At 34.5% G+C, this 12,795-nt stretch overlaps 1 protein-coding gene across 3 annotated transcripts; it reads right to left on the bottom strand.

The window, feature by feature from the left end:
• Window positions 1-7,024: 7,024 nt before the first annotated feature.
• LOC120215654 (F-box/kelch-repeat protein At3g61590-like) lies at window positions 7,025-9,419 on the bottom strand. Of its 3 annotated transcripts, XM_039213277.1 has the most exons (3): window positions 9,091-9,419; window positions 8,958-8,993; window positions 7,025-8,363 (listed from the first exon to the last, which is right to left on the bottom strand). In XM_039213277.1, the coding sequence occupies exon 3, from the start codon at window positions 8,327-8,329 to the stop codon at window positions 7,121-7,123; it is 1,209 nt and encodes a 402-aa protein (XP_039069208.1). In that variant the 5' UTR covers window positions 8,330-8,363; window positions 8,958-8,993; window positions 9,091-9,419; the 3' UTR covers window positions 7,025-7,120. The 3 variants fall into 3 exon arrangements, with proteins under 3 accessions (XP_039069208.1, XP_039069209.1, XP_039069207.1); XM_039213278.1 differs by lacking the exon at window positions 8,958-8,993 and having other exon boundaries at window positions 7,025-8,355; XM_039213276.1 differs by lacking the exon at window positions 8,958-8,993 and having other exon boundaries at window positions 9,091-9,418.
• Between the last annotated feature and the right edge of the window lie 3,376 nt (window positions 9,420-12,795).

Here is a 12,795-nt window from a genome sequence, read left to right as displayed (position 1 = left end):
TTTCAGAAGTTATATAATGATCATTAAATTTATCGAAATGTTATAAAATGATCATTTCACTTTATAAAACAGTGATAGATTTTAGTAAGTTTAAGGGCTATATTGCAATAGTTTGATGAGTTTAATCTTCGTTTCCTTCGAGAGGACATGTAAAAATACCATGATCGTTTTCGTCCTGCGAACCCTGAGTTAAAGATCTCGCATGTATCCTTCGTTCTATAATTTCTCCCCATCGCCTACAAGAACCCTAAAATTAGGCACACCTACAATAGTGAACCCCAGTTACCAAGGTTAAAATAAAATTGTGGGTGTTTCTGCCATCAGTTAGAATCTGTACCTCTCTTCTACGAATAGCTCGTAAGTTATTCGGTACGTGACACCCGACGAGAGCGTTGAATGATACCGATGGTTGTTCGTGTAAAGATTGCCCTGAGTTCTTGAGTGACCCCTTCTCAATCCTCACTCTTGACACAAATAAAAGATGAACAAAAATAACAATAAAATTAATGTCAAAATTACTGGGCGACTGGGTAAAGTTCTTGCCGAGAGGAAAAAAGAACATAAAACAACTGAAATCCCTGTTTGTACGTATCTAATATTGATGTGATCATGTTTTGCACCAACTTTCTTCATGACACACTCACATCATTGAAGATTCATCATGCTCAATATAAGGGAGTTATACCTTACTTTATATTATATTTACTCATTTATGCACTATATATTATTATGAGCATACATTTGCATCTTAAACTATGCTTGAATAATCATATGTTATCATTCACTTGCAACTATATGATTTTCATGCATAACATATGTTTTCACATCTTTACTTAGCTTTATATTATGTTTACATATGTTTTAGATTAATTTATTATGTTTTCATTTCATTTAGATATCATGGCAGCATGTATTCATTCATTCATTAACTCATATCATGTTATTCTAGCTCATGTTATGTTTACATTAGCTCACTAGCTTTAAATCCATGATTCTTTAGCTCATTTGCATGCATGCATCTATTTTCTAGCTCATATATGTTTCTTAAAGCTCATAAACGTCCTATGCCTTTTATCTAGCTTATATACATGTTATCTTAGCTTCTAGATGATCATTCATAGCTTATATCACTCAAACACCTCACGACAGCATGCATTTTACCTTAAATGAGCTCACACATTGCTTACTCGGTTTGTTTGTTAATTTCTATAGGTGAAACACAAAGCAGGCATATTATGGTAGCTTGGTTAGCTAAAAGGATAAGCATAGCAGCTCACACTAGCTCTTGAACATTATGGCAGCTCATTTCATCACATAAGGAGCTTCAACTTAGCTGGAGGAGCTAGCATGTAGCTGAACCTAGTTGGAGGAGAGCTTTGGACCAAATTGTTGAAAAGTGGACTAAAGGTAGCTGGAAGTAGCTGGGAGAGTAGCTGAGGAGCTGAGAAGACCAAAGCTAACTAGCTTGAGTTCATCAAGCTATAACTCACCTAGTTAGCTACCAAGACACTCACCTAGCTTACCTTGAAGCTAGTTCATCTCTAGGCTGCCCATGGACTTCAAGACATCATCCTATGGTTGCAACCTCACCAAAGCCTTGCAAGAAGACCCATGTGCGTTCAAGTAGGCTGCCATGTGCATCATTCAAGCATGTGCACTCCATGTGACATCAAATTGGCGCCAAAACACCAAGGGATGCTTCCTATTCGGCCAAATACTCCTTCCTCTTCATTTTGGCGCCCAAATAACTTCCAAATGCATTCAAATCATCCTTAGGGCCGAACCAACACATAACCATTCGGCCAAGAGCATGTATCTTCATTAAAATCATGTATTTTCATCAAAAATCATGTATTTTCAAAGGGGTTTCAACCTTGGCCGAACCATCATGTGTCTATTCGGCCTAAACCCTTTGAAAAACTATAAATAGGCTAGTGCATTTCATTTGTAATCATCTCATCTCTTATATAAAAATATACTCTTGTGAGTTATTTCTCTTCAAAGTTCTTTGTGAACTTTATCGATTAAACAAGTGTAGTTCCTATACTTGTGGCGTCATTCCTTCCATTTTGATTCCTAAATTCCTAGATTGTTATCTAGTGGGTTGAAGACACGATCACCACCCCTCAAGCAAGTTTGTAAAGACCGGGATTGTGCTACATAGCATAGTTTCCTCTTTGGCGTGTTTGGGATACTATCACCACCATCTCCATTTCGTCATTTCCATCATCAACAACACCCATCATCCATCAATTCCGCAGCCATCTCTATTCTTATTATTTCATTCCATTACTTATATTATTATTCATTTCTTAAACCCATTATTAATCATATTTCTGTCTTATTATTTTGCAGCCCAAGCTTATTAATTCAAGGACATCAGTACTTGTCAATCCTAGATCGGGACACAATAAGGCTATCTACTCTTCTCACCAAAGTGTGTAGATTTGCCTTACATCAAGCGGTAATCAGAGCATAGTTGGATTGACAACAAAAGTGTCATTGGCGTACAAAGCAAAAGAAGTTCAAAAGAGAAAAGACTCCTTCAACAAAATTGGAGTGCAAAAGAAGAGAAAAATCAGAAAAAGAAGAAAAGAAAAGAAAAGAAAAGAGAAGTTCAAAAAGATAAAGCAAGCCAAGGAAAGTGCTCTACCATTGCAAAGTACATCAAAGAGGCCTATCTACACTAAGAGAAGATAACCTTATTGTTTCTTGAGAAAGGTTGCAGTAAGTGTTGTTTCTTGAATTGTAAGTCACCTCTTCCTTTTCTATCCTTTCATTTTCCTTGTCTTCAACCATTTCTTTCTTTTAAATACCTTTGAATCCTTTCTTCTACCTTTCCATTTCTATTCCTTTCTACCCTAACCTATTTGCAGCCGACGCACACAAGGAAAGAATTAACTTGTTCTAATCTTGAGTAAGTTTTTCAAAGGACTTAACAAGAGAAATTGAGTGGAAAAAGGCTAATTGAGAGAGTGAGATCAGAAGGGGAATTGTTAAAAGCCAATTATATTCCCGAGAGTAAACACAAGTGTTGAGTGAGTGATCTCTTAATTTCTTTGGAGTGAAGATTGTGAGGCTTTGAGAGCGTGCTGGTAAGGTTTTTAATTTTTTTTCTTTCTACTAACAATGTCTTATGATCTTTCATCTTTCCAAACAATGGAGAACGAACAACAAAGAACAAACACATTTCACACTCGTTGCCATGTAAATGGTAAAGTGTGTCTTGTAGCTATTGACGGAGGAAGTTGTACAAACATTGCAAGCACATACATGGTGAATAAATTGGGGCTTACAACGATTAAACATTCCAGTCCATATGAATTGCAATGGTTGCATGGCAATGAAGAATTGAAGGTTACTGAGCAAGTACTTGTTCCATTCTCACTTGGAAGTTACAAAGAAGAGATTCTATGTGACGTGGTACATATGAATACGAGTCATTTACTCTTGGGGAGGCCATGGCAATTTGACAAGCGTGCTGTTCATGATGGTTTCACAAACCAATACTCCTTCTTTCACAATGAAAGGAAACTCATCTTGACTCCACTATCTCCTAGCCGAGTAAATGAAGATCAAAACACCTTGAAGAAGAACATTGAAGCAATTGAAGAACAACTTAAAGACAATGCAACTGAAGACTGTTTGGAGAAAAATTCAAATGAACAAAAGCATTTTGAAGTTGAACAAAATGTTGGAGTTGAAAATGATGAACGAGAGTGGATGCAGAAATCGTTGGAGTTGAAAAGAATGAATTTGGAGGAAAAGAGGAGAGTGAAGAACAATTTTTATCTAACCTTACTTCTACTCCTATTCTCTCTTTTGTTTTGCAGGATAATTCAAGAGACATATCTTTTCAAGGAGATGATTCACAAAACATGTCTCTTGATATTTCAAAGGTTATGCCATTCGAAGTTCTAAAAAAGCATCACTTGAAGTGCCAAGAGTTGTGTTCGTTGACATTCCAAGTACATTGCCAATCCAGAAAAGAATTCAGCAACCAACTCCCATTAAACATCCACCCTGGTTTGATATTTCCTTTCATCTTGTCAATAGTTTTTCATTTACATGTTTTGATTTATTTTGCAGAAATTCGATTCATATATATGGTATTATCTTATCACTTGGTGATGGCAAGGTCATTCGAGAATGCCTATGGATGAAACGAAAGATCAAGGATGATTATTCTAACCATGTAATTATAGATTTTTTCTTTGATGTTTCAAATTTTCCAAGCGACACAACTTGTCAAATTGGGAGGCTAGGGGACGTGACATTCAAAGAGCCAAGAGATGCGAGGCAAAGGGAGACATTTTATCATCCAAAGGACGTGTCCTATGAGGATTCTAAGGAAACTTCCATTCTAAGAGTTATAACCTTTCATGATTCAATGAATACACCTATTGGAGGACCAAGGAACATGACTTTTGGGGACATGGTCGTTCAAAGGAACATATATTGTGATTCAAAAGACATCACTTTTGGCAATCCAAAATATATGAACAGGGAGTATACCTTTAACTTTCTCATGATTAATACTTCCCTTACTTATGAAAGTCTTCTTTCTTTTCAGGACAAGGAGGTTCAAAGCACTTATTCAAGATTCATGACCTTTCATGAGGAACCTTTCATAGATCATTTCAAAAGGAAATGTCTTGAACAATTTGGTATTGAATGGATACATTTTGAAGTCAAATCAGTAACATTTGAATGGAAAGACACTAAGGAGAAGTTACCTTACGATTTGAGGACAAATCGCCTAAAAGAATGGGAGGATGATGTGATCATGTTTTGCACCAACTTTCTTCATGACACACTCACATCATTGAAGATTCATCATGCTCAATATAAGGGAGTTATACCTTACTTTATATTATATTTACTCATTTATGCACTATATATTATTATGAGCATACATTTGCATCTTAAACTATGCTTGAATAATCATATGTTATCATTCACTTGCAACTATATGATTTTCATGCATAACATATGTTTTCACATCTTTACTTAGCTTTATATTATGTTTACATATGTTTTAGATTAATTTATTATGTTTTCATTTCATTTAGATATCATGGCAGCATGTATTCATTCATTCATTAACTCATATCATGTTATTCTAGCTCATGTTATGTTTACATTAGCTCACTAGCTTTAAATCCATGATTCTTTAGCTCATTTGCATGCATGCATCTATTTTCTAGCTCATATATGTTTTCTTAAAGCTCATAAACGTCCTATGCCTTTTATCTAGCTTATATACATGTTATCTTAGCTTCTAGATGATCATTCATAGCTTATATCACTCAAACACCTCACGACAGCATGCATTTTACCTTAAATGAGCTCACACATTGCTTACTCGGTTTGTTTGTTAATTTCTATAGGTGAAACACAAAGCAAGGCATATTATGGTAGCTTGGTTAGCTAAAAGGATAAGCATAGCAGCTCACACTAGCTCTTGAACATTATGGCAGCTCATTTCATCACATAAGGAGCTTCAACTTAGCTGGAGGAGCTAGCATGTAGCTGAACCTAGTTGGAGGAGAGCTTTGGACCAAATTGTTGAAAAGTGGACTAAAGGTAGCTGGAAGTAGCTGGGAGAGTAGCTGAGGAGCTGAGAAGACCAAAGCTAACTAGCTTGAGTTCATCAAGCTATAACTCACCTAGTTAGCTACCAAGACACTCACCTAGCTTACCTTGAAGCTAGTTCATCTCTAGGCTGCCCATGGACTTCAAGACATCATCCTATGGTTGCAACCTCACCAAAGCCTTGCAAGAAGACCCATGTGCGTTCAAGTAGGCTGCCATGTGCATCATTCAAGCATGTGCACTCCATGTGACATCAAATTGGCGCCAAAACACCAAGGGATGCTTCCTATTCGGCCAAATACTCCTTCCTCTTCATTTTGGCGCCCAAATAACTTCCAAATGCATTCAAATCATCCTTAGGGCCGAACCAACACATACCATTCGGCCAAGAGCATGTATCTTCATTAAAATCATGTATTTTCATCAAAAATCATGTATTTTCAAAGGGGTTTCAACCTTGGCCGAACCATCATGTGTCTATTCGGCCTAAACCCTTTGAAAAACTATAAATAGGCTAGTGCATTTCATTTGTAATCATCTCATCTCTTATATAAAAATATACTCTTGTGAGTTATTTCTCTTCAAAGTTCTTTGTGAACTTTATCGATTAAACAAGTGTAGTTCCTATACTTGTGGCGTCATTCCTTCCATTTTGATTCCTAAATTCCTAGATTGTTATCTAGTGGGTTAAAGACACGATCACCACCCCTCAAGCAAGTTTGTAAAGACCGGGATTGTGCTACATAGCATAGTTTCCTCTTTGGTGTGTTTGGGATACTATCACCACCATCTCCATTTCGTCATTTCCATCATCAACAACACCCATCAATCCATCAATTCCGCAGCCATCTCTATTCTTATTATTTCATTCCATTACTTATATTATTATTCATTTCTTAAACCCATTATTAATCATATTTCTGTCTTATTATTTTGCAGCCCAAGCTTATTAATTCAAGGACATCAGTACTTGTCAATCCTAGATCGGGACACAATAAGGCTATCTACTCTTCTCACCAAAGTGTGTAGATTCGCCTTACATCAAATATCATTTAACTCAACTGAAATGATCCCCGGGTTTAAAGCCAGTGTATGTGAAAGGAATGAAAGAAGCAGAGCTAAATACAACTATAACTTTGCCAACGGTCTTTCTCAAAACAGTGAGAGCGCCAGACACTATATTTTCTGTCAAAATTCATTCTGCCCGGAAACAATATAAATAGATAATGGCAACCCAATATTGACAAAAGTTATGTGGTCCAATGTCTTGAACCAATCACGTCGAGGAAGGAGAAAATTTATGAACTCAATAGCATGTGGAAGTGGGACCCCATCACTGAGTTCTGACTCCCAAAGACGAAGGGTAAGTCTTTGTCAAAGTCACGAATCTCCAGATTCATACATAATCCAAGCCTTTTCATTTTCATAAATGAGCTCATACATTGTGTAGATTTCGTTTTCCTTATCCGGAATTGAGATACATTACAATCATAATGAGAGAAACTAGAATCCAATCAGAAAAAGATCATGGAGCAATTTCGAGTCTTGGTTCAAAGCAAAAGCCTGTGAAGAGCTGAAGAGGGAATTTCTTCGATGCTGGACACTTGACCGACCATTTCCATAGTTTCTTGTTCATGTCGAAAACAAGAAGGGCCGGAGCACCGTAGCTCTGGATGTATATGAGATTGTCGGTACCACTACTGGCGAAAACATCATCCAACTCACCAAATCCTTGAAAGAACTTATGGGGCATGCGAGTCACCTCTACCCAACTAGTCCCGTTAAGAACCCAGATTCCAATGCCCTTAATTATATCAGGTCGATCCTGCTTCCCGATTCCTCCCACCATTACTAGCTGGTCCTTGTGGTTCATCAATCGGCCGCAAGTAAGTGGACCTGGTACTGGTATGAAACTCCTTACCGACGTGGATGCTCGGCTAGAGAGATTGTATGTAACAAGGGTGTGTCGGTTTTCTGGTGTACCAACCCCAGTTGAGTAAATTAGAAAATATAAAACACCATCACAGATCACACTTTCATCTCCACCTCTCCATCCTGTCAAAACCTCAGTCAAGGAGATTGCCCACATCATTGTCTCAGAATCATAAATATGTATCGAAAGGTCCCATTGGAAAAAATTACCGGGAACTTGTTTAGATTTCACAATGAATACGGTATAATTCAGAGACGTCCGGTTCACCGAGATTGACAATGCACTATAATCAGAGAATTTCATACCAGGGGGCTCCTCGAGCTTCTTGTAAAATTTGGTGATCGGATTACAGACATACAACTCGCTTCTACTGTCATTGTCCATGAAACAAACCAAGCCACAGGATGAAGCAATGAACCAATTCGGGGTCTGAATGCAGGGAAGTTCAATGCTGTACCACTTCCGTAGAATCGGGTCATAGGCATAACCAACTGGTTCATCAGAACTTGTGAACATAAAATACCAAGGCTTCTGCGATAGGTCATGCGAAAAGTTCCATAAAAACCTTTTGGAACTGACAATCTCATGCCATCTTCTACACACGGAGCCAGCTCTGAAAATGCTCGCAATGGGAAGATAAGCCAGAATCCGTTCCAACAAGTCGTCAGGTAGGATAGAGTCCACAGAAACTGGTGTTTCTTTATTACCTTCATCACTAAGTTCTGAGAATGAATGGAACTCGCCAATGTCTTTACACATGTCATCAATGCAATGGCTGATCCATGAAGTCTCTCCTTCCATGATTAAAAGCAACCTAAAGAAATTTCCTATGAACCTAACAAAACAAAAATATTGAACTTTCTTACAAAAAGCAATTCACTAAGGAAAATATGCTTCTAGATTTTCTGGGATTGCATGCATGTCTACTAAGGATGGTTTCAAGTTCACAAAAGCAAGAGAAAAAAAAATCAAATTAGAACATATAATCATCTGTACGGAAGCTAAAAACATACTTATACATTAAGATTAAGGAAACAGATCAGCCAACATGTTAAATCAACTGCTGCTCACAAGCAATATGATGCCAGAACACTGATTTTTCAAGATAGAGAAAATCAAACACATGAAGAAAGTAAATGAAAATACAATAAATTTGAAATCTTGGCACTGAATATGCAGAAACAGAAAAATATGAATCACTGATTTGTTACTTGAACAGGGGAAAACATTTATAGATTGATACATAAAGGAAAAGCTTTTTTAACCAGATTTGTTACTAGAGAAAAAGAATTCAATCCAAACCAAGCTGTGTTCTTCACTGACAAAAAAACAGTACCAATCTTTTCATGAATTTAGCAAACCCTAAAGTACTTTTAGAACAAATCAAATAATGGCAGGTAAAACAAGAGAAGGATTAGGCCATCCTTACCTATCAATCAAGCATCAAACTGAAAACCCCAAATAACTGAGAGAGAAAACAAGAAAACATCATAAACTAAACCAAAACATGCTTAGATTTCAGACAAGCAAATGGATGAATAAACAAAAAAATGGTTAAAAACCTGCAATGGAGCTGGTTCCAGGATAACTGAAGCAATGGGTGTTATTAGCTTTTAACAAAAGTCTCGAGATTTAAAAAGAATTGAGCAAAAGAGAGACAGTTCAGACTTCAGGCAGGTAAAAATAACAGCTTGTAGGGGAAAAGGACGCCATTAAGCAACAAGGAATGGGGTTATTATGTAAAATGTCTCTACTTTTTGTTTCCCTAAAATAGCAGAGAACAATGGTAACGGGTTACTCCAAGACTGCTCAGTATAAATTCCTATGCAAAACCCATTACTTAGTTGGAGAGGAAACAGAGAAAGGAAGCGTTTTTTTTTTGGCTTTTCAGTGTTTCCTTTTCAAAAAAAAAAAAAGAGGCAGGGCCAAGGGATGAGGAGAGAAGACGTTCTTTCTAAAGGCTGTTGTCGTGTATAGACTTTTAGCCTACAGTCTATAAGTACAAGGAAGAAAAAGAAAGCAACGGGGTTCCATTTTATTTTATTTTAGCATTAAAGTTGGATTAAAAGCAACTTTCATTCTCAACTGCAATTACTAAAAATTTTACCGTAATTTTAATTTATTAAGTAATTATTTGAGTATCAATTAAGTGATATCAATAATTAGAATGATAATTGTTTTTTAAGAGATATTAAATTTGATTAATTTTATTAAAAATAAAAATATACAAATTGCATGAAGATTTACAATTACAATTATAAATTAAACACATAATAAATATATTTTCCTAAACGCGAGAAAAGTAACACTTTAGTATCATAAGAACCATACAAAAAAAAATTAAAAAAAATTAACCAAATAAACTCGGATATAAAAGATAGATATGAACATATCTTTACACATCGGTAAACGAACCACAAAATGAGTTAAAGCTATCGAAAGATCACCGACAAATCACAAATTAGAAGTGAGTGAACGTGAAAATACTATCCATGAACGCAAACTACGTATTCAAATTCAATATAATGGTCTAAAGTATGGAAGATCATTAGGATAATAAATAAAACATCATTTTGATCAGTCATGGCGATGTCAAATCCAACTCTAAAAAATAATAACAAAAATAACAGTCAAACGACAAAAAACATATCATAAATGTAGAGAAAAATATATCATAAAGGCCGAACAAGATGTGTCATAAAGATAGAATGATTAAAAATAATAATAAAGATACTAAAGCAAAAGAAAAATAATGAATATAGGTTGTTAACGATTAGGGATAGGCATGAGACCCAAACCCAATGAGTTTTGAACCGACCTAATTCGTTCGTATCGGGTTTTAAAAAAATGGGTTCAGGCCGGGTCTGGTTGGATCGGATTTTTTAAAGGTGACGTTTGGGTTGGGTCAGATTCGGGTTTAGGGTGAAAAATATCTAACCCCAAAAAATATAATTTTACCTTATATATTTAGAAATAATTATAATAATATCACTCTATATATTATTTTTTTCAATTCAATCACTATTTTTATTGAATAAAAATAATATTTTTATTATTTTGGGTCGAGTTGGACCAGGTTCGGATTTTATCTAAAAAAAATCGGAACGGGTTAGGTCGAGTGGAGGGTATATATTTTTTGGAACGGATCGGGTCGGTTTTAGGATGTAAAATTTTTGGATCGAGTCTGGTTGGCCAAAACCCGATCCATGTCCATCCCTATCGACGATCAACACCAAGGTTGGGGTCGCAGCCGATCATAAAGATGAAGAAGAAAAGAAACAAACGAATAAAAAAGAGTGTTTGATCACTCATAATTAAATAATTGAGTCTTTTAATCATATATTATCTTATAAATTATAATCACACTAAATTAATAAAAAAATAAGAATATTATTTGATTTATCTAAAAACTAATAATTCTTGAAAAATCTATTTAAAAATCATTTTTTGAATTTATATTGTTTTCCTAGAATTATAAATTTAATTAAATTATTTTGACAAATAAAAATCATTAAAATGTTAAAAAATTATTTTTTTTAAAAACTCCATTAAACTCTAAAAGCAGACTGCAGACATTTTACCTCTGCAAAAATAAACTCCGCCGAATAGGATACATGATCTTTTTGTTTGTTTGCTGAAAATTACATAATGGGTAAAAAAATTAAATTATTTAAAAATATGATATGAAAAATATAATCAAGACTAATATCAAATATTGAACCCATACAAAAAGATGGACTATATTCTAATTTAATCACTCATATTAAGGGTGTATTCGGTTCGGTTTTTTAATAAAAATTGAACCGAACCGTAATAAACGATTTTTTAAAATTAAAACAGAAACCAAAATCAAATGGTATAAAAACCAAAATATGTGAAACATAATTTTTCGATTCGATTCGATTCGGTAATGTGGTTTTTGATAAATCGAATTTTTTGATAAACCCTAAACCACCTAACCTACAAATATTACCCCAAACCTCATTCCTAAAACTCTTGAAAGTGCAGCGAGGACTCGGATTTTTTATTGCTTCCTCGGAGAACACTCTTTGGAGAGAAACCGATAAAGCCAGAAGACAGATTGCTGCCATTGTTACTACTACTATTGCTACTATCGAGCTGCAGAGAAATGGAGAGTTTGGTGTCGGCATTTCAATGGCTAACACGATTACTGTTGGTGGTGGTAGCTTGAGAAGCTTCCAAAAGCTTTCTTGAACGTTGGTGGCCTCTGTGCATGTGTCTCTCGCAGTATTTGTGACCCGGGACTGCTTCTTTGTTGCACTTCCATTTCTTCCCATCTGTTCTTCTACATCTTCCTGGCTCTGGATCCACCCCATTCTTGTACTCCAAGGGCAATTATCCACAACCCAAATCTGGACCAACATCCAACCAAACTTGTTATTCGGTTCAATATAGAACAAGTGGGTTCCATATGGAAAAACCAAACCGAATTAAGACAATTGAGTATTTAACTCAATTCGAAACCGAACCGTAAAAGATAAATCGAATCAAACCGAACCGTTTTACTCAGTTCGTGTCAGTTTTTCGGTTTTCTCGATATCTTTGCTCAGCCCTAACTTATACATTTTAAAAATATTTTTAAGATTATATTTTAAACTATTTAATTTTCTGAGCAATATATAAAATTACTGAAAAGCATAAATATTATTACAATAAAACATTTATTTTAAAATATATACTTTTAAATTATTCGATTGAATTGATGTTAAATTAATTCACTAGAGTAGTTCAATTATAAATTTAAAGTTAATATTAAATATAGATAGATAAATAAGAAATAAAATTTTAATATACTAAAATATGAATATTAAAAACACAACCTTTATATAAATATATGAATATCTTAATTTATATAATTCAAATAATTACTAAAAATATAAAATAAAGCATTATATGTTAAAAATAACATAAATATAGTGTGAATAAATAAATCCATAAAAAATCTATATAATGTGAATTATTAACCTATTAAATTTTATTTAAATATAAAGTACCTAAAATTATTATAATACAATAAAATAAAGGAACACCCAAGAATGCACAATAATTAAAAACTAACTAATATGAAAAGATATAAAATAACGAATAAAATTACAATTATTTAATATTTGATTTATTAAAATAAATAATTTAAAAAAAAATGCGGTACTCCTTGTGTGTTTGCCCATTGTATTAAAAAAATGAGAAATTTTGCAGTTATTTTTGTTTAATTATAATATTTGCTTTTAGATTTTGTTTGATAGAGT

The sequence above is a fragment of the Hibiscus syriacus genome, unplaced genomic scaffold, assembly GCF_006381635.1.
Source record: "Hibiscus syriacus cultivar Baekdansim isolate YM2019G1 unplaced genomic scaffold, ASM638163v2 tig00110151_pilon, whole genome shotgun sequence".
Lineage (NCBI taxonomy): Eukaryota > Viridiplantae > Streptophyta > Magnoliopsida > Malvales > Malvaceae > Hibiscus > Hibiscus syriacus.
The sequence above is the reverse complement of the archived record's forward strand: the minus strand, read 5'-3'. Positions and strand labels throughout refer to the sequence as shown.